At 42.4% G+C, this 23105-nt stretch overlaps 1 protein-coding gene across 1 annotated transcript in view; it reads left to right on the top strand.

Annotated features, from left to right (window-relative positions):
• The window catches only part of Acoxl (acyl-CoA oxidase like), a 297983-nt gene that overhangs the window by 4553 nt on the left and 270325 nt on the right, over positions 1-23105 (top strand). Inside the window, exons 2-3 of the mRNA XM_032902341.1 lie at positions 15274-15370; positions 21897-22273. Of these exons, the coding sequence (XP_032758232.1) occupies positions 22121-22273 (153 nt within the window). The 5' untranslated portion in view covers positions 15274-15370; positions 21897-22120. The remainder of the gene's footprint in view (positions 1-15273; positions 15371-21896; positions 22274-23105) is intronic.

Raw genomic sequence — 23105 nt, forward strand, 5'->3', positions numbered from 1 at the left:
AGAGAGAGAGAGAGAGAGAGAGAGAGAATGTGATGTGCTCAGTTCATGTGTGAGTCAGGTGCATGTGTGCCAAAGTGCATATGTGACAGAGAACAGATATTTGTATTTGTACTCTCTTTCTACACTGTTCGAGGCAGGGTCTTTTTGTCACTGCCTACTGACAAAGCCAGGACAGCTAGTTTCTGGAGAGTCTCCTATCTCCACTTCCCATGGCCCTGCTGGGATTATAGGGTGTCATGATACTGCATTTGGCTCTTATGTAGGTTCCAGGGAGCTGTACTCAAGGCTGTTAGGGATGCAAGTGAGTTCTTTTACCCACTGAGCCATCTCTCCAGCTCAAACCTCTTTTCTTTACAAACTATCTAGATTCAGTTATTTCATTATAGTAACAGAAAATGACCTCATATAAGGCTTCTTATTGGGCTTTGAGGGGAATGGAAAATGCAGTACTGGAAATGAGAGGTATGCTTGAAACACTTTTCACTTTGTTTACTGGCAAACAGAGGCTCTGTCACATCATTGTGTTTGGTGAGTGGTTGCTGTCACTTAGTCACAGCTGTCACACACTTCAGACAGACAGCAGACAGCATCCAGAGCTCCTACTAGATGCTTCTGTTCCTTTAAGTCCTTGTAATGCTCCACGAGGCTCCCTGTGGCTGTTTCTGGCTATTTCTATATTTTCTTCTTTCTCGTCACATCCTTCCATTTTCTTCCTTGGAATAATTCATCTTTTTCTCCCTGACTTTTTCATGTTTACTTTTTTCTCCTCAGTCTTATTTAACCAATGTTTTTCATAAGGGTCAAATGATAGTGGAGATAGACTTTTCTTAATGGTTCCCTCTTCAACCACATTTAAAAATTGTGCTGAAATAGATACAATATAACTTTTTCCACCACTGCAAATTTTATATATATTCACACACACACACACACACACACACACACGTATATGTATTGATTACATTTTCACTGTTGGGCTGCAATCCCCACTACAATCCATCACCAGAACTTTCTTATCTTCCTAAACTGAAACTTTACTCATTATGTCCAAATTCCCCCTTCTTTCTTCTCCAGTTCCTGGAAGCCGTCATTCTAATTTGCTCTAAATTTGTTGTAGATAACACAAGGGGGGAACCACACAGCAGTGGTTCTTTGTGACTTGCTGGGACAGATAGGATCCAAAGGAGACATGCTTGTTGCAGAATTCTCCCTCTGACTACTGGATGCACACCCCTTGAGGGCCATTGCTGCCTCCTAAGGCCAGTGGGAATGTGTGTCTGTGTCTGTGCTTTCTCTGGGATAAGGCTGTTACTGGCATCATCTTATGTTGTGAAGTAGTCTCTCAGCAAAGTTATTCTCCCCCCTCTCGTGTGTGTGTGTGTGTGTGTGTGTGTGTGTGTGTGTGTGTCTATTGTTTTAGGTAGTCTGTGTATGTATGGAAGCCCCAGTAATGATATACCCACAATAAAGTAGCTTCAAAAGTAGCTTTCTCCCACCCCCTTCTCTTTCATTTCTCCCTTCTCTCCTTTTTTTCTATCTTTCAGAGAAGAGATGGAATTTAGATAACAGACAATTGATAATTGTTCAGCTGTTTGTGTCAGTAACATTTAGTGTATTTGTTCCAAAGTTTAATCACTCCTGAAAATATCTTGTAACCATTAAATAATCACTTTGTGTTTCTCCTCCAGTCTCTTCACTGGAACCAGTAATCTACTTTGTGTCTCTGAATTTGCCTGTTCTGGACATGTCATATGAGAGGCAGCTTTCTATCTCCGGCATCATACACTTAGCCCAGTATTTTTGAGATCTTTTCTTGCTATAGTGCTCTATACCTATCAACTATATAATAACACTCTTAGTTCCTTGCTGGTCTCACGCTACTGCATAGATCAGGTAGATGATTCAAAGGTATAGTAACTCTACCTGCACAAGTCAAGCAAAGCTTTCTGATTTGCTTCGTCTCAGGCTATTGGAAAATATGCAGTAGGGTGTGCTCATTTCTTCTAGATCCTAAGATAATCTCTTATTTATGTTATTTATTTATTTATTTCAAGAATCTTATTTATTTTTAGAATTTTATTTATTTACTTATTTCTAGAATTTATTATTCTAGATTCTAGAAGAATTTTCTAGAATCTAGAAAATGTACCTTTTCCTTAGTAGTCACTCACCATGACTGTTCTGATTCATTTTACAGAAATTTACTAATTTTCCATTAACTATATACATAAATAGTCCATTACTATATAAAATAAGGCTGTAATAGTTTTAAAAAGAGCCTGAGTTCAGGGCCTTGGTGAAGAAGGCTGAAGAGAAGTAGCCAGGGTGTTTCCAGGCCTTCATAGGTCACCATATTCCTTGACTGCATAGGGAAAGAAGTGACACCTCAGAACACCTCACTCTTTTCTTTCTTGGTCACCCACAGTCTCTGTGTCATTACTTTGGCTTTAAGAAATTTGCTCCCCATGACCAGATCTTAGAAGGCCTCTCTTCTACTCTTTCTGTTGCCGGTTTCTGTAGAAGCCATGATACCAGGAGGGAGATCATGTCCTTTTTGTTGTGTGTCCAGGGACCTGTGAAACAAGCGGGTGGTGTGCTCTAGGATCTTCACTGCCTCCAAGTTTCCATATGCCTAATTAACTAAGAAAAAGCCATGTTCAGATTTCAACTTCCTCTCTTATGATAGCGAGTGCATATAGTACTTCCTGCTTTCCACTCCACAGAGAACTTTGACAGTTTAGTAACTGAAAGGGACTGGGGACATAGCCCAGGAGCAGGATGCTTGCTTAGAAAGTACAGGTTCTGGGTTTAATCCTGGTACTATCATAATGGTCATAATAGTATAATTGACATAATAGTTATTATTTGGCAACTGAGAATAACTTTTGGTTACATCAGTTAAAAGAAAAATATATATTTCTTCTTTAGTTTAAAGACTTCTGGGTAAAAATTTTTTTCTGGGACGAAACATTCCATCTTTGGGGGAGGGGGAGTGGAGGACAGAGTTTCTTTGTGTGTCTTGGGCTATCAAGATTTTCTATGGGAAGCTCTTAAAGATTTAGAAAGTAGACAACTAACAAGTCTCAGAAAGTCCCTGAAACTTACAGATCATAAAGCCCCCTCTCCACAAGGTTGTATAAACAATAAACACTACCCAGGAAAGGAGTTTTTCTGACTTGAGGAGCTACTGCTAAGTCATGCAGAGAGCTGCAGGGTTTTAGCTGTCATGAGTTATCACTAATACTGGGATGGGCCCCGTTCTCCTGAAAGTAACCCCTCACATACTTTACTGTAAGTAACTCAAATAAACTCATTGGTTATTAGTTATTGGTTATTATTTGGTGGTTTTGTCACTGTGATTTGTCACTGGTTCCTTTTTGGAATTTCTGTTCACATCTTTCTAAGAATAGTGCCACACAACCCACATAAGAATATATATGTACTTCCAAACAAAGATGCAGAATAAACATCAAAACTAGAATATAGAAAACCTTCGAAATACTGAGTGTATGTGAGTGACCAAGGGTAAGATGATGCTTCATGCTGGGAAAGCAGAAGTCTGGCAGGGAGAAAACAGGATTCTGCAGACTAGTATTCCTTCAATTTTCTGCAAAACTAGGATTTGGTAGGATAAGGAGATCTAGGCACCTTATATTAATGCATTGTGAAAGCCCCTCTTCTTCCCACCCACTCTTCTACCTCTGCTTCTCTCATGCAGTTCTATCCACTAATGGGGCAACATATGAACACTTACTGTCCTGTCCCAGGTGTCATTTTAAGGGTGATAAAACATTCAATCCTTTTAGGGATCTCTCCTACCTCTAGGTGTGACTCACAGGACTGGACTGCAGACTGCAAGTTATAACATTGCTCCGAGGGTCATAGCTACTAATCTTGCACCAGGTAGAGAAAGTCTACCTTCACTCAGGCCTTGTCTCTGCACCTGTCCAGCTAAAGAAGCTGCCGGTGGGTGAGGTGGGCAGAAGCAGGTGGGAGAAAGAGAGGAGAGAGGAAGAGGTAGGGAGTGGTAGGAATTGGGGAGCGGTGACAGGAAGAGACATAAGAGGAGGGGCCACCAAGTGTAAGGGATTAAAATCCTTGCCTATGAAGGATACTTCATTGCTAAGGGGTTTTGGACCCAGAACACATAGACCTATTTGTGTCAGTATAATGTATATATTTTATAATTTACTTGGCTATTAAAGATGGCAATAAGGGAGAATTGTGAAAAAGCCAGATCAAATCATTGGGAAGGGGACTGATAAGATTTAGTAATTATAAAAAACATTTATGCATCTAATTTGAGGAATTCCCATAAAGATTCTGGTGAGGCAATCTTCATTTCCTATGCTTCTCTACCAAGCACAGTCTTACTAAAGTAAGCATTTGTCCTCCCCACACCCCCTCTCAGCATCTTAGGTTTTACTTTTGTGTACAATGTGTGATTTGGGGAGAGCTGACCTGTCACATCACTGCAACATGACACTTGTAACCCTGTCTCCCTCCCCCAACTTGCTAAGCTATTTCAGGCACAGCCATTCTCTGGCCACAGGGTCATGTTCTCTGGTCTTGGCCAGTGAAAATAGGAGGAGAGGCTTTTGGATTGCTCCTGGGAAAGATACTTTCATTGATTATTCCAGAGGTTTGTCAGCAGTACAGAATCTGTTTTGGACAGGATAGAGTTTAAATAATGAAGCTGCTTCTCCTGCAGCCGGTTAGTTACAAGAGAAGCCAGCCCTAGGATGAAGTGACCCATAGAGGGGAGTAGAGGGACACTAGGCTTTGAAATGTCCTTGAGCCACAGTCAAACTGCCCCAGGGCCTGCCCTGAAGTCAGGCCTCCTTAGTTTTGTAAGAAGAAAGCTCCCTTTGCTGACCAAGGGGCAATGAATTGGCTCTCAGTTGCTCACACTAAAAGCGTTCTAGTTAAGGAATGACTTCCTTCAGTTCCAGAGTTGGAAACTCAGTTTCCGGTAGCTTCAGAAGTAGAAGCCAGAGTGCACATGAGTAATGGGGGCAGTCCTCCTGATCTCTCTCTCTCTCTCTCTCTCTCTCTCTCTCTCTCTCTCTCTCTCTCTCTCTCTCTCCTGCCTTTAGCCCTGGGTACATGGCCAAGACTTAGCAACCAGGCAGGAAGACAATAACACTGTTATTTCAAGTTTGGCCCCAGTCCACCATCACTGACACATTTGACAGTCACCTTTCCTTGAAATGGCCACTGGAGCTGAAATCAAGGACTGGCCCAGGCTAGACAGGAAGAAATGAGCATCTGATGAAGGCACCTGAGGTGTCACAACTCAGGTGACAGAGCAGAGGCTAACACCTGCTAATGCTTCTTACAAAGACTTTGTGGCCTGCCAAGGATTTTCCCAATCACAGCTTGTTCAGATGAGCTACATATACGGCTCACATCGCCTTTTGACCATCACCACCACTACCAACACCAACACCAACACCAACACCAACACCAACACCAACACCAACACCAACACCAACACCAACACCAATACCACTATCACCACCACGACCACCACGACCACCACCTCGCAGGTCCAAGCTGCCATCAACTGCAATGCCTCCCAGCTGTTTTCCCTGCTTCCACTCTCGCTCCTTCCTCTACAACCTACTAGTACTGCACACCAAAGTCAGAATCCTAATCAGAGTTGATCGTGTCATTCCCGTGACTTGTGGCTTCCCCTTGCCCTTAAGTTAAAACTAAAACCCACAGCCTGTGCCAGGCTCTCTTTCGTACACCAGTGCACCTAGCCTGAACGTTTCAGCACACTGGGGCTTCCTGCCACAGGGCCTTTGCACATGCTTCCCCCTCCCTGACGGTGGTTCTTTCATCCCTCCATCCCCCAGAACTCTGACTCATCCTTCAGAACACATCTCAGTGATTACTTCTCCTTGTAAACGTCCCTAATTTTCACATCTAGATTAGTATTCCCTCATGTGTTGAAAACAAATATTTATTGTGTGAAAATATGTTCTAATGTCTGTTTCCTTAACTACGACACAAGTTCTGTGAGGGCGGAAACTTGGTGTTTACACCCCTCCGAGCCTATGTGTGCTGACTGGATCATGGCATTTAGTTAGTGGCAGCGAGACACATGGGAAAATTATACAGACCAGTTTCTAGAAGAGTGCTGTTAGGAATTTTTAACAGAACGAATGCCCGAATTTGTGTCCAGACCCTGACACCTGCTGGCTACGTGGTTTTAGTAAGTGATAGGTCCTTTAGAATCTGTGTCCTCGTCTATAAACCTGTGATGTTAACAGTCACCTCATGTGGCCATTGTGATAATTTCATGAAATAATGTATACAAAAGCATTTTTGACTGTAAAACCAGATATAAATATACTCTGTCCACTCTCTAAAAAAAAAAAAAAAAAAAGCTTCTATTTGCCTTTGCTTGCATCCTATAACACGTGCGACTTGTATTATAAAACCCCGAGACTCCAGGAAGAAATGTCACAAGGCATTCTGAAGAGAGCATCCCTTTGTTATTTAGGATAGTAGTAGACAACATATCTGCTTCAGATGGAGCCCTTTCTGACTGATTCCGAGAGACTGGTGTATGGGTAAAGAGGTCATGGAGACCTGCTCTTTTCTGTTTTGGAGATGGTTGCAATTCTGAGCACTGGGGGGCTGTTTCTTAATTAAAGATAGTCATACTCTGCTGAGATCATAAAATTTCAAGCCCCCTTTGGGTCTCTGCAAGAGCTTGAGATGCTTTTGCCACTGTCTAGTAGGGTGTTTAATATTCATTTCCTTTGTTGTATGGAGGTTCTCTCTCTCTCTCTCTCTCTCTCTCTCTCTCTCTCTCTCTCTGTGTGTGTGTGTGTATGGGCTAGGTAGTTATGTATGTGTGTATGGGGTGGGTAAGGTATGTGTGTATATGGGGTAGGAAGGTATGTATATTTATGGGGTGGGTAGACAAGTATGTAGATATACACATGTGTTTGTGCTTGAGTATGGAAGCCAGAGGAAAAACTCTGGTGGTGTTCATTAGGCCTTGCCCACTGTGTTGTTTCAAGTAGGGGGTTGCTAAGTAGACCTGGTTCTGACAGCTGAACTCTGGTCCTTTGCAAGAGCAGCAGCCCCTAACCGATGGGCCATCTCTCTGTCTCCTAGAGATTTTTATTGTAGAACACTTTTCACTGCAGAGTAAAGCTATGGAGAGTGAAGACAGTTCCCACATCTCCCTCCCCTGTTAATATCTTGTATAACACAATCAAACTAAGACGACAGAGCTGACCTGTTATTACTAATTAAACTTGAGAGTCTATAATGCTTCATTAGTTTTTCCACAGGTCTTCTGTTTCCACTCTAGGATCCCATCCAGGACATCATGTTGTATGTGTTAAGTTCCCAGGACATTGTGTTGTATGTGTTAAGTTCCCAAGACATCTTGTTGTATGTGTTAAGTTCCATTAGTGTTTGTTCTCTTATCTATGACATTTCTTCTCTCTCATGTTCTTCTGACTTGTTATCTTTGTGGAAAATTTATCAGACATTGTGTCAGTCAGGTTTACATCGCAGCGACATACCTTGATCAAAAGCAACTTGGTAGGGGAAGACTTTGTGTGGTTTATGTGCTCTAATGAAGGACATATATCATGGTTTATCATGAAGTAAAGGCAGGGTAGTAACTCAAGGCAGGAACCCAGAGGAAAGAAATGATTCAGAGGCCACGGAGAAATGCTTCTTACTGGCGTACTCTCCATGACTTGCTCTGCCTGCTTTCTTATGCAATGCAGGACTGCCTGCCCAGGGTGGTGCCACCCACAGTGGGCTTATAAGAGCCTTCTTGCCATTGGGGACTCTTTGTAGGTAGAGCAAAGCACCATAGTGGTTGAGAATGTTTCCTCATCCCTTGCCTGACATCCTCTGCCCTACTCTTTAGGAGGCAACCACTGCTTTGTTATCCCTCCTTCCTGTTATAGATTTCTTTTGTCTATCTTAGAATTTAGTGTAACTGGAATCATGAAATTTGTGCACTCAGCTTATTTTGAGGACATATCAGTCAGGTTTACATTGCAGTGACATACCTTGTTCAAAAGCAACTTGGTAGGGGAAAAGTTTGTGTGGTTTATGTGCTCTAATGAAGGACATATATCTCGGTTTATCATGAAGTAAAGGCAGGATAGTAACTCAAGGCAGGAACCTGGAGGAAAGAAATGATTCGATCCTGGAGTGAAAATGTGTGAGCTGTGGATACAGCAGTCACCAGAGACAGCTCTCCTTAGCCATACTGAGTGACAGAAGCCAGGCACAAAAGAACACATAGTGCATAATCCAATTCCTTTGATATTCAAGAGAAGTAGACAGTAATTTATAGTTATTAAGCAGCCAGCAATAGTCAGGAGAATGGAAGTAGAGGTTGACAGGGAAACTGAAAACACCTTTTCCCCCTTGACTTGGGTGGCGGTTACACAGGTAAATCTACTTTGCACTAATTTCCTGAGATATAACTTACAATCCATGCCTTTGCTCTTGATACATATTTTATTAGAGTGTTTTAGAAATAAGGTAGTAGAAACGAAAAAGGTAAGAATCAAGTTCCTGCCCTCCAATTTTGTATGCGTATGTGACAATAATTTCTTGTTATCTCTTGATAAGTAGGTAGTTAGCCCAAAGTGTTGCAGGCTGGATGGCAGTACATGTTGTCTCACATCGTGTCTGGGCTTTGGGGCTTCTGATCTGGGTAGTTCTGTTTCAGTCTCCTGCCTTTACATTACTCACCGGCATCTAATATCGTCACTTAAAACAATGTTAGCTGTTCACACGGGTGCACCCTCGCATCTTTTGACTTTAGTTTGTTTTCCGATGATGCCTGTTGATGTCGAATGCTCTCTTTCATGTTTGCTGGTCATTTGTACATTCTTCTATGTGAAGAACCTGTTCAAACCTCTTGGAGTGTGTGTTTCTGTGGAATTTATCCCATATGTATAGCCAACACTACAATTAGAGTGTACAATATTACAAAGTAACTCCCTTATTTTTTCCTGTAGAGTAGACCTCTTTCAATAGCCCCAATCTCTGACAGTTGCTGAGGTATTATCTATTTCCATAATTTTGTTATTTTGAGAATGTTATAATAGTGACACTTGTATAATAGGAACCTTTTTGGAATAGGCTTTTTCTTTTTTGTTTTTTTTTGGGTTCTTTTTTTCGGAGCTGGGGACCGAACCCAGGGCCTTGCGCTTCCTAGGTAAGCGCTCTACCACTGAGCTAAATCCCCAGCCGGAATAGGCTTTTTCTTACAGTCACCTTGGAGAGTTATTCAAATTGGTGTTCATTTTGTATTGTTGTATAGATAGATATAGCACAGTGGGTTTATACCCCTATCTGAGAGACATGTGTTGTGTCTTCGTGGTTTTTTTTCCCCCATATGCAAAATGTTTTCTAATTAGTTTTTATTTTTAATTAGCACAGAAAATAATCGATTTCATTCTGACATTTTTATATATATCTATTATTTTACCTTGCTCAGCTTCACCTCTCGCTACCCTCCCCCAGTCCCTCACTGGTTCATCTTTATGCCCCAAGTGTCTCCCCAACATCCCCAGTGTCAAAACTAGATTTTGCATTTGTAAAACTGTCCTCAGCTTTTGAGGTTTCAAATAAGCTATTATAAACATTTGTGTACAGTTTGTTGTTTTGTTTTTGTTTTTTATAAATGAAAGTTTTCTCTCTTGGGTGGACACTTTGGAGGGGAATCATGGATTATATGAGAAGTACATTTAACACCATAAGAAACTGTCAGACTTTTCTGAGTGGCTGTACCATTTCACAATCCCAACACCAGTGATGAGACATTTGGTGGCTTAACACTTGGCATTATCTGTTTTTATCTTACCAACTCTTACGAGGCATGCGTGATTTGAGTGTTTTCACTTAGAACCTTGTACCTTGGTTCTGGCTCTATGAACCATGCTCCTTGGAGTGGTCTCTTATGCTGAGCATTCATTATTATCCCCACAACACCCACTCCCCTAAAACTCCTCTGTCAGGCCAGGTGGAGCCTGGTATCTTTGACTTTAGTTCCTGGTGGCAGCATGCCATAAAGCAGAGAGTTTTCAAATGTGTTCTTGGGAGTTAGTTGTAGTCTTTCTTCCAAGAAGAATCCTACACAGAATACCAGTTGTTGAGACAGATAGAGAACTGCTGGCATTATAGCTGGACCATCTCTGCCCTGAACTACTCTGCATGGCTACCCCAAGATGTCCCTGGCTCCTGATTCAGGAGTGGCTGCCATTGACGCTTTAGATTTTACAAGGCTCTTAGCTCTGTGGGACCCCCTGTGGGAAAGTAGCTTGCATTCTCCTGTTGTAATTGTCGCCTCTGATGCTTACTGCCTCTGGTCTGCCAACCTAGGCCTGCTTCTGTAAGCTTCTAGCCTCTGTATAATCTAATCTAATCTAATCTAGTCCTCTGAGACTTGCTGCTGAATAAGCTCACCCTTTCTCGTTCTTTCTGAACTCCTCATTCTCTGGCTCATTCTGTCTTTGGCTGTGTCCAACTTGTTCTCTCAGTTACCTGTCTCCCAGTAAAACTGCCTTCTCTCCCTTCTTTGTGCTGCCCTCTTATGTAGCTTCTTGTGAGAGTTGGGCAATCCTGTTCTGTGAAATCTTTCTCTGATTCATCACTTTGTCTGCCACTCAACTAGGCATCACTTTCAAACACGGTGCTTCCTTCTACAAACTAACTTTACCTTCATTGTTTGGGATTAAAGGTCTGTACGAAGGGTGTGTCTGTATTCCAACCAGAGGGATTAAAGGTGTGCACTGAGGGCTGAGCCTCACCACAACTAGAATAGGGTTTCTCTCAGTAAATAACACAATCTCACAGTGTGATCAAATATCCTGCAACATTCCCTTGTCTGCAGAGTGAGACAGGGGAACAATATCAGTCATATCTTCATATTTTACAGGATCGGGAAAACAGAAAATTGGAATTATAGCTGCATAAATACTAAATAATTAGGTCTGACTTACACCCCACTGTTATACAAAAAGTATTTGATGTAATCAATGGACTTTTTTAAATGATGAAAATATACCACCAACCCTGCATGCTGCTTAGAGGGCTTGCGACTGTTTCTACAACTTTTGTTTCTCCGATACACACAATCTCATTCCTCTGCTTTAAAGACTGCTAGAAATTTAGGTGTACTACTGTGTATTATCATAATAGATATTTATGTTTCCAGGTTCCCAAAATGCATACTCATTCAGGTGTGAATTCTTAACTTGGTCAGTCACAATGACAGTTCACATGAAGAACAAGTTCCATCTAGCTGTAATTTTAAGTATATGTTCTGAAATGCATGTTATAGGCTAACGGGAGGGCTCGCTTTCACTGCCAAACCTGATGACTTGGGTTGGAGTCACAGGACTCATGTGGCCCAAGAAAAGAACCAGTTCTTGCAGGTTGTCTTCTGACCCCTGCATGCAAGCTGTAAGGCTTACATTGATTGTTGAAAGACTTCAAGTTGAGGTAACATGGTGTGAAGCTTTAATCTCCAGAGAGATTAACCCACTCTTTAATCCTACTAGGTTCCTGCATTGGTTGTAACTTGTCCTACCAGCAGTAGTAGGTAAGGGCAGAGCCCTTGGGTTCTGGTACCATCAGTTTTACAGAAACAAGTGTTACAGCTCCTAGGCAGCTGGTATTAGGGCTCTCAGCCTAGGTGTCTGAGACCTTGATCCTCAAAACTTGGAAGTTCCCTGGGATCGTTTTCCAGCGACCGGGACCCACAGTTTTTCTTCTCTAGCTTCTCAAAAACTTCTGTTGATGTTCATTTTAGGATCTTTTCCCTATCTTGCCTTTCCTGCTTCCACTGGACCTATCATTTGTCCCCTCCATGTTCTCTGAAACTTTGTAGTTGCTCTTGGTCCTTGCAGCAATTGATGGCTGTTCCCTTTCCAGCTGATCGCCCAACTCTGCCAATGTTTCTATCGTTTCCTTCAGGTTGCCAGCCCCGCCCACCCTACTATGGATAAAGATCAAGGTAGGGGGAGAGGAGACCACTCAAGAGAAACCCAAATTGGAGGGGCCCAGAGGATCTTTAGGGTGTAACTGCTTTATGTGATTCTGGCTACATGCAACTATAAATTTGTCTAGACCCATAGTCTATACTCCATCCAAAATAAATCCCAAGATAGTAGAAATTATTTAATATCCTGGCCTTTGGTTGTTGAGTTCTTGATTAAAAACCACACACAGCCTTTATATTTACAATAAGCCTTAAGCAGCACAATACCTGGGCAGCTGCCCACCCTCCATTCTGTTATAAATGACGTTCCTTTTAATAACCCCAATTATTACTTACTATTTAATATGTTCTATCTGAGCTGCTCTTAACTCCCTCAGGGCCACATTTTTATGGCTCAACTAACCCATGGTGGCTTCTCCTTTCTCTTCTCCTACACCTTCTTCCTTTATCCTATGGTGGCTTCTTCCTCTTCCTTTTCCTCTTCCTAGTTCTCTCTGACCCAAGTTTGCAAAACCTCAACCCCACCTATGTCTCTTCTGCCCAACTATTGGCTGTTGGCATCTTTATTTACCAATTAGAGTTAACTGGGGGCAGGGTCACTTAGCTACTGTCTATTGCTTTGGGGGTAACCAGTTTTGGGGGTACAAATTAGCATTAGAATACTATTAGCATCAGGCTAACCTACAACACCAAGCAACTGGAGAGATGGCTTAGTGGTGAAGATCACTTGATGTTCTTCAAGAAGACCCACATTCAAATCTCAGCACCCATGTCTGGACAGCTCACAATTACCTATAACTCCAGCTCTGAGGGACCCACACCCTCTTTTGGCCTCCCTGGACACTCACACACATGTTACACATAAGTCACGCACGCACACACACACACACACACACACACACAGAGGCACAGACACACACATACACACTAAAATACTAAAATAAATCTTTTTTTTTTTTAAAGAAATGCCCCCGATCTTGATGTAGTAGCTTGTAATCCCAGCACTTGGGAGGGTGATGCAGGAGGATTGTTAGGAGTTATATAGATCAGCTTAGACTTTATTGTGAGTCTAAGGCCAGCCTAGGTTAAAGATTGAGATTCTGACCCAAATCAAAGCAAGCCAAACCAACCAAACAAAAACCTCACAAGCAAAATAAACAAACATAAAAGAGTGAACCCTATGTAAACTATGGACTTGAGGCTTTAGTGTAGTTTACTCCCACTCTGGGTGGGGATAGCGATTCTATAGGAGGCTATGCATCTGTGCAGGTGGAAACACACAGGAGATCTCTGTACCTCCTGTTCAACTTTGCAGTGAACCTGAACTTGCTTTAAAAGGTTGATTAAAAAAACAGCAAACCAAAACAACAAAACGTCACGAGAACTGGTCTGTCCGTTGTCTAATATATTTATTTCTGTTTTCACTCATTCAGATAGTTTATTTCTGTAGGTATCAGTCTCGTGTTGTATGTATTTTAGTAATTTTTCCCCCTCTGTTGAGAGAACTACCTTTAGTCATCATATTTACTCTGTCTCCTTTCTGTCTCCCTCTCCCTCTCTGTCTCCCCAACTCCGAACCCCTGGGGTCTTGTGCATGCTAGCAGGGACTGTGACACCAAGCCACATCTCTTTTTAGTCATTTAAAGGATGGACTTGTGAGGAGGCCTCTACTACTTCCCTTCATCCATTAAGGAGAGTTTCCCTGGCTTTTAGTCCTGCTTTGATCATTTTGTTTCCCAGCTAAGAAAAGCCTGGAGCCTCTCCCCAGGCCTGTATGGCTTAGATTAGAAAGTCGCTACCATCTCTGTGGGGCTTCTCCTTGGCATTGGTTCTCTCTGTTTGCAAGAATTTTTTGCGTTCAGTTTTTAGCACTTAATTGGGACATATTTCAGTTTATTCATAAAAATTCTATCCGTATGATAGACTCCCCTCCTGAAGGCTCCCACACCCAAATGCTTCACTTTGGTGATTCAGAGTTAACATCTGAAAAGGGAGAGGACCAGGTGGTAATGGCACACACCTTACATCCCTGCACTGGAAGCAGAAGCAAACTGAATTGTGAGTTCCAGGTCAACAGCACAGAGCCAGCAACAGCCAGAACTATGTAGAGAAACCCTGTCTTTGAGGGGGGAAGGGAGAAAGAAAAGAAAGAAAGGGGAGAGAACACATCTTCAGACCTAGAGCTTTCTCATGGGTCACAGACTCTGTCAGCTACAGGCACTAATTTCGCCAGAGAAGTGCTTTATTGTTTTAAAATTAATTTTGGCTCCCATATTTTTCGGTCCTATAATTTCTATGCAATGCTTTCTTTTTAAAAATAATTTGTATTTCCTTGGTGAGAACTTTTCCTATTTGTTTCAAGAGAGTTGGAATAATAATATTACCTTGAGGCTTGTTTTAAGATCGCATCTTTAATATTTCAGTGTCTGGTTCATCTTGGTATTGTCATCACATGAACGATGACAGAGGCTAGTATTAAACATGGATGGACTGTTCTAGGCTTTTTCTGTGATTTGCCTGGACATATTTAGAGGACAGAGAGGAACCCCTCCTTCCAGATTTAGGCTTTTTGAGAAATAGACACCAAATGGAACTACACATGCCAGAAATTTACTGGAGGGCAATGCCTGTGAAGGACAAAGCACTGGGAGTTGGTGAAAGAAGCCTGCAGAATACAGGTAGACAAGATGGACGCTGAGATGGGAGACAGGAAGATTGCATCGAGAGTAGAGCCTAAGCCTTTGCCACAGGCACGACAGAATGTGGGTGGGATAGGAGAAAGGCGATGTTTCTTACTGGGCAAGGGTAGTTTTGACCCTACTAGGACCTTGCCAAGCTCAGTCATCTGCTCAAACAGCCTACGAGGAGAGTAACTTCCCAGTGGACTCTGAGTTTCATTCAAAGGATGGCAGCAGGGTCAGAACCTCACCGGTTGACTGAACAATTCTCCTCACATCGCCACAGTATACGCCTTATACCACTGGGTTCCACTCTCTGCCCCTGTCTCCACAGATTCTTCCCTGGGGCCATCCCAGACTTTGAAAGTGTCTGTAGTCTTTCCTGCTGTAGAAGGAGCTGCAGCCTAATTTGAACAGGATCTTATCAGGAACTCTCCCCTTCCTCCCTCCAGCTGACTCAGGGTTGTCACACACACGGGTCAAAAGCATCTGTTCTCTTAGAGCTCTGGATTTGTTTCTGGAAACCTACAGACTCAACTCAAGGTCACCCACCCCTCAATGTCTTAATGCCCGTGTGGTTTCTGTTCTGTACAGGTATGATTTAAGTTTGGATGAAATGAGAGATTTGACGAATCAGCGAGTGAAGTTTGTCTTGAGTCTCCCTCTGTTAAAGCGTGTACTCCAAGATCAGGTAAGTGTGAATATGTGTATCTCTCTGTGTGCGTGTGTATGTGTGTGCGCATGCACGTGCATGCATGTGCATGTGTGCACGTGTGTGTATATATGTCGTTCTGTGTGTATCTGTCTGTGTGTGTGCCTGTAAGAAACTAAGACATGTTTTGTTTTATTTGCTTTTGTGATTTGTGTAAGCTCATTGATCATGGCCTGAAGCCATTGTAAACAAAGTCATTGTGAAGCAGTGTCCTCTGGAGCCCCCTTTCTGCCCCCTGGACCACATACATACTCCTCCAAGCTCACAGACCAGGGAATAAAAAAAAAATCACACAAGTACCAAAATGCCCATTCATGAAACTGATATAACTTGGGACATCAAATAAAAATTGCTGACAACTGAGAAACAACACATTTAAAAAACATTTGAAACATTTTAGACCTGTCTGGAGTTTATGAGTCTTGGTCATCTAAAAATTGCCATTTTTATTTCACTGCTACTTGAGTCAGCTTAGCCCCATGATAAAGAAGAGGGAAGGGCGATGAAATGCACTGTTTGTTTTAGTAGTCTAAATCCACTTCCAATTCACTCAGCTCAATGGCTTCCTTAAAGCTCCACACAGGACAGAAGTATGTCCTTATGAAGAGAGTCACGAGGAGGGGCCTGAACTAAGGTGAACTGTTTAGTGAGAGATTGCTGAGGGCTGGCAGTACCTTAGAGAGAGCCCTGCCTCTTCCTGCCCAGTTGTGTCTCAGAGGGAGTGACTGATGATGGAGAGGTGGAGTCCTCCTCTCTTCAGAGAAAGTGACTGATGATTGAGAAATGGGGTCCTTGTCTCTGTAGTTCCTAGAAGTACCTTTCTCATGTTGCCAGTCAGAGCTGGAGTAGAACTCTACAAACAAGAATAGATTCCCCAACTCCCCACCTCAGAGTGACCATCCTGAGGAACTGTTAGGGCTGACCTCAACATTTGAGGAGGGAATTTCAGTGCCTAAGTGTGACTTCCTTTCCAGGCATGTCAGCAACCTTGAAACCGATGGCACTGCTCTTCAGTGAGAACATGAGAAAGATGTTTTCTTGGAAAAAACAACCCCTGCATAGTAGAGAAAAAGGTTGAAACAAAACAAAACAACAAAAACAAAAGTAGTCACATTTCATTACAGCCATTACTCAAGTTAATGTTAATAAGTTAATGTCTTAGTTAGGGTCTTATTGCTGTGAACAGACACCATGACCAACATGAGTTTTATAAAGGACAACATTTAATTGGGGCTGGCTTACAGGTTCAGAGGTTCAGTCCATTATCATCAAGGTGGGAGCGTGGCAGCACCACAGCATCCAGGCAGGCATGATGCAGGAGGAACTGAGTTCTACATCTTCACCCGAAGGAAGCCAGGAACAGACTGAGCATCCTCAGGCATCTAGGAGGAGGGTCTCCAAGCCCACCCCCACAGTGACACACTTCCTCCAACAAGGCTACTCCCTGGGCCAAGTATATGCAAACCATCACAGTTAATAAATTACAATTCAGTATATACTTAGAGCTATGAGTACAATTAACCAATGTTGTAGTTATTTTTCTATTGCTGTGACAAAAATACTGTGACCAAAGCAAATTATAAAAGGAAATATTTCATTTGTTGCAGAAGGTTACAGCCATTGTGGTGGGGTCATGACAACAGGTAGGCAGGCAGGCATGGTGCTAGACCAGTAGCCGAGAGCCTTCATCTTGATTCACAAGCACAAGGCAGAGAAAGATTGCTTTTGAAACCTCAAACCTGTCCCCAGTGACACAAAGCCACACCTTCTAATCCTTCCCAGAGAGTTCCACCAACTGGGTATTTAATATATGAGCCTTTGGGGACCAGCCCTATTTGCTTCCAACCCTGACATCAGAGACCCCCATTGACTGATTCACTGAGAGGCTGATGGGGAGGTAGATCAGCTCTCTGCTCACTCAACCAACCCATTATAGCTAAGGCTTAAACTAGTGTCGATACTCAAGACACTGATGTGAAAGTTGGTCCCCTCCTGAGTCTCTCGATAATGGCTTTTCTACCCACTGAACCTGGAAAATTCCTAATGAAGTATGGTAAACCCTGGATTTAGTTATCTTCCTGTTTTAGTAACTCTCCTAGGGGCCTCGGGTACCTTGAACCACTATCTGTCCTGGATAAATGGGTATAGTTTCTCCATGAAACACAGGATTAGCCTTTGAGGATCCTTCTGGTTTATCTTCTGTTATTTTGACACATTTGGCTCCCCTTTCTAAGTGAGTCAGCAAAATCCAATGGAACCAAAGGAAAGCACCCTAGTTGTCAGTACAGTAGGCTCATCTCCTGTGCACATGTCCTGAGACTTGGCAGTACATCTGTGTCTGAAGGTTCTCAGATCCCACCCTTAGACAGCTGGACAAGCTGTCCACATCCCAGAATCCTAGAAGTGTTACACGATTCGCTCTGCCTCTCAATAAAACATATTGAGTCATGGCTGTCCTCCCCATTCAGAAAGCGTTCCAGACCTTCCCGTCTTTCCCTGGCCCCTGTGCCGTACTGCTGTTAACTCTAAGCCAGTGAGCTCAGAGGCAGAGCACAAGTGTACGATGATGTTTCCAGGCACAAACAAAAAGGGAGCCTCACTTGTTCTCAGTCTCTATGGACAGTTTATAAGCCAAGTATAAGCCATTACAGGTATTTCCATTCTGTCTTCTCTGTCAGATGAAATGTTTCAGTATTGTTAAAGGGGAAAACATATTTAGACCAACTAAAATGTGTGTGAAAGAATATGTGTTTCTTACTCTCTCTGCTATGTGTGTGTATCTGTGTGTCATTTTCTCTCTCTGTGTGTCTTTACCTCTCTGTCCCTCTCTGTCTCTGTCTGTCTCTGTCTCACACCCCCACCCTGTGTGTATATAGGATATAATTCATAGGGTACTCTGTGTGAACAGCATCATTGAATGCTGTACCAGCACCTCCTATACTGGTTTCTAGAAACATCTCTCTGTACCAAGAACTCTGCCAAGAGCTCTCTTTCTTTACTGGCAATTCCCAGAGTGGGTCCTAGGTGGAGGACCTGCTGACTCTTTGTATCTTGCTGAAGAGATTAAAACCTCAGGATTGGGGGCTGGAGAGATGGCTCAGCGGTTAAGAGCACTGACTGCTCTTCCAGAGGTCCTGAGTTCAATTCCCAGCAGCCACGTGGTGGCTCACAGCCATCTGTAACAGGATCTATGTACTCACATACATAAAATAAATAAATAAATCTTTACAACAACAACAACACAACACAACAACAACAACAAAAACCTCAGGACGATTGTCTGCTTTGTGGCAGAACTGGGATGGGAGCTTCCTTTGGAGCTGTTACAGTTTGAATGTGAAATGTTCCTGTGGGTTCATGTATTTGAATCCTTGGCCTTTGATAACTGATAGGTTTTTTTGGGGGAGCGGGGAGTTTGACACCTATGGGACACAGAATCTAGGTGGTAGACGTAGGCCACTGGGGGCAAACCTTGAGGGTTACAACCTGACCTTCTGGTCCTGATTCCGTTCCTGATCCACTGAGATGTGGGGCTTCTCCACCACAAATGCTTGTCACCATGAACTCTGCCAAGCCATTTTTTTTTTTTTGCCTCCCATGATGGACCAAGAACTCTGCCCCCCTCCTTAAGTCATTTCTGTTAGATATTTTGTTACCATGGCAGAAAAATAGCTCACACCAGAGCCTGCACATGTGTGTGGCAGCATCTTCAGAGACACATGTCCCCTGGCAGCCCATACAGAATAATGACCTAGATCAGTGGTTCCCAACCTTCCTAATGCTGCGACCCTTTAATTCAGTTCCTCAAGGTGTGGTGACCCCCAACCGTAAGATTATTTCTGTTGTTACTTTCATAACTGTAATTTTGCTACTCTTATGAATTGTAATGCAAATATTTTTGGAAATAGGAGTTTGCCAAAGGAGTCACGACCCACAGCTTGAGAATCTCTGATCTATACCATCATTATAACAAAGAATGATAGCACAAGCTTGAAGCTTACAGAACTTGCAGCCACAGCACTAAGGACTTTAACTGTGCTAAATATTCAGAACATTATTCATGGTGTCCCCAAGTACAGGTAAAAAAACTGAAGCTAGAAATTGGGTCCGTTGTATATGGAACTAGCGGAGATTCAAGTCCAGGTCATCGTTTACTTCTAACGAGCTCCCATCCCTAGTCCAGAAACTGTCTCTAATTAAACTGTCTCTAATTAATAACGTCTCACAAAGGAAGATTAGTTGTCTCTAGTGGAGCCTCATTGGGTGTACAAATTATACCTAAGGGTAGGCTCATGCCAGCAGTAGATGGCCAGCCAAAAATTAACTCACTGGTACTTTTGAAATTTTTTGTTTTGTGTTTTGTTTAGTTTTTCCAGTCAGGTTTTCTCTGTATAGCCCTGGATATCCTGAAACTCCCTCTGTAGACCAGGCTGTCCTCAAATTCATAGTGATTTGCCTGACTCTGTCTCCTGAGTACTGAAATAAAAGTGTGTGCCACCACTGCCCGCCTAAAATTTTTTATTTAAAGACATTAATTTATGTATATGAGGATTCATCTCTATCTATCTATCTATCTATATATATATATATATATCTATATATATATATCTATATGACAAGAGAGCACCAGCTCTCATTATAGACGGTTATAAGCCACCATGTAGGTGCTATGAATTGAACTCAGGTCCTCTGGAAGAGCAACCAGTGCTCTTAACCACTGAGCCTTCTCTCCAGTCCCACCCCCATTTGTTTTTTTTATTGTTCTAGTCTGGTTTGTTTTACATTATTATTATTAATATTATTATTATAATGAGAGAAAGAAAGGGCCTAGATCTGAGTAGGTAGGGTAAGGAGTTAGGGGAGGGAAAACTGTAATCAGAATATTGTATGGAAAAATATATTTTCAATTAAAAACAATTCTTTTGCCTAGGCTTTAGCCTTGACCAGTGAAATTAGCATTAAAATCCACTATGACTCAGAGTGCAGCTGGGGTTTAATATTGCTACGCTGTGCTTCCTTCTCAGGACCCTTGTGGTCTCCTTCCAAATGGTCTCTTTCCCAATCATGGCTCACAGATGGTTCACAGGAACATCCTAACTCAACACTTCCTTCTCCCAGGGAGAAAACAGTTGGGGGTCAGACTATTCTTGGCCATTTATGGGGCCGGCTGGGGACAAATTCTTGGATAATGAAATAGCAACCCATAGCTACTGTTCACCTACAGCATCCCCACTGAGACTGAAGGAAAATTACCCATGAGCCCCTGTGTTATTATCATCCCAATAATTTGCATGAGCAGGGTATTGGTAGCATGGCCTAGCCCAGTGGTCATCGAGTGTGGTCTGAAGATCCATGGACATCTCTGAGATGCTTGCAGATGCCACCAGAAAAATGAATGCCTGGTTCCCTGTGTGTGTGACGCAGGACTTTTGTGACAAACTAACCCAAATGGCGCCTCTTAGCAAAGGCAGAGCTGAAAGCCATGGTGTCTCTAATTAGCCCAGATATTCAAACAATTTGTAAAATGTAAGATAACTCTGTTTGTCTAACTTATTTTCTTTTTGGATTTTGGAAATTGTGTTCATTTTCATGAAACTGTCACCTTATGAGTTTAACGTTATTGTAGATAACAAAGTACCAAATTTCTCTGTTCTAATTACCAATATGGTAGATTGCTAACTAGAACCACAAGAAAAGCTCCTTGACAGTCTCACAGTTTTTCTTCTTTTCAGATTCATTGTTTTACTCATGTGTCTGGTTTTTGTGTGTATGCGTACGGACACACATGTGCCAGAGCATGCATGTAGAGACCAAGGACTACTTGTGAGAGTAGATTCTTCTCTTCCACCATGTGGGTCCTAAGGGTCAAAGTCTGATCATCAGGCTTGGTGGCGAGCACCTTTACCCATGGAGCCGTCTCATTGGCCCCTCGGTAGTTTTTAAATGTAATGGTGCTTAGGGACCTTGAAGTCTGAGCAACACTGGTTTAAATCATCCACGGGTTCCGGGAAGCCCACTCTCAGCAGCCTGGAGGGGAATTGGCAGAAGACCTATGGCCTGATAGTGGTAGTTATTCTAACTATATATTATTTTTATCAGTTTTAGATATGCTCACAGAAACTCGCTTTTGGGTGTTTTATATTTAGAGAGAAGTAAGTTGGTGATTAGCTCTAAGGTCAGATTGCCTCACTTCTGAAGTGTTTGAGAACGAAGAAAACCGTTACTTTCCTGATAACCCCTGAGATGTAAGACTTTTATTTATTTATTTATTTATTTATTTATTTATTTATTTATTTTTGCAGGAAGTCGTGAATGTGTTGCAAAATTCTAGCCTAGCAGAGACTATGACAAGAAGCCAAGGAAATGAGTCTGTCATTGGTCCTTCGTGACACTTTGTCCTGTTTAAGCCCCAAACACCAACCCAGTCCCTAATGGTCCTAAGGATCATGACAGAGAAGCTTCCTCCCACCCATCCCTGTGCGTGCTCTGACCTTCTCTCTCTCAGAGCTTTCCTTTTTGGGCTTGGGCCTTCTGGCTTCTGTTTGTCCTGGAACCTTGGCTTCTCCTAGCAGGCTGTGACAGGCTGCCCTGGATCTTGGTCTGTGTGCTGCTTTTGGCAGGAGTCTTTGTCCCAGTCTACCCCCATGGACTTGGATGCTGGCCACCTGGCCAGTACTCTGGTCAGGCCAGCCCTGGCCCCATGGGATCCTGTGGAAGAGTTGAACAGAGATGACAGGATGGAGTGGACTGTTTATAGAAGTCCCTCTGTATAGATTGGCATTCGAAGTGTGCTGTCATCTGCAGGGACCACAGGGATTTCTTCAGAGAGCCTGCCAGGGAGTGAGTTGTCTGCCAAGGGACTCCAGAGCAGCTGGGATCATGGTTTGTTTATTTCTTGATACTGTGACCATTCTTCATAAATACGAACTTTTTATTTGAAAACTTAATTACTACTTTTTACAGTCAAGGGTTGTGTAAAAGGTGACAATAATTATTACTTACTACCATTTGTTAAGTGGCCTGTAGATGCCAGAAGAGGTGATTCACTCATTTCACAGTTATTTACTGGCTCCAGACACTGAGGGGCAGAAAGTGAAGCCGGTACTCGTGGAGCTCGTGTTTTAGTCTAGGAGGAGACACTATGGAGTAATAAGCATATACGTTAATGGCACACCAGACAGTGACGGACCCTGCGAGTAAAAATCAGACATAATAAGTTAGAGAGGAAAAAGATAAAGTAATCTTTACGATGACATGCTCTTATAGTTGAAAATCATAATAATTGCACAAAAATATGAACTAGTAAATTCAGCAATGTTGCAGGATAAGATTAATATGAAGAAATGTTTTTATCTTTCTATGTTAAAATGGCCAATCAAAAGAAAGTTGATAATTTTAATTATAAAAGCATGAAAATGACAAAATGCTGAGGAATACAATTTTCATTTCTTTTCTTTTTCTTTTTCTTTTTTTCTTTTTTGCAATAAGGCTTAGTTGTGTAGCCCTGGTTGGTCTGGAACTCTCTATTTAGACTAGGTTGGCTTTGAACTCACATAGATCCACCTCTTGCTTCTGCCTCCAGAGTGCTGGGATTAGAGCATGCACCATCATGCCTGGCTTAAAATGTAAACATCACGATGTTATGTTTTGAAGTATCTCTCCAAACTTCTGTGTTGAAAGTTAAGGTCCACTGTGGCAGTGTTGAGAGGTGGGT

The sequence above is a fragment of the Rattus rattus genome, chromosome 5 (assembly GCF_011064425.1).
Source record: "Rattus rattus isolate New Zealand chromosome 5, Rrattus_CSIRO_v1, whole genome shotgun sequence".
Lineage (NCBI taxonomy): Eukaryota > Metazoa > Chordata > Mammalia > Rodentia > Muridae > Rattus > Rattus rattus.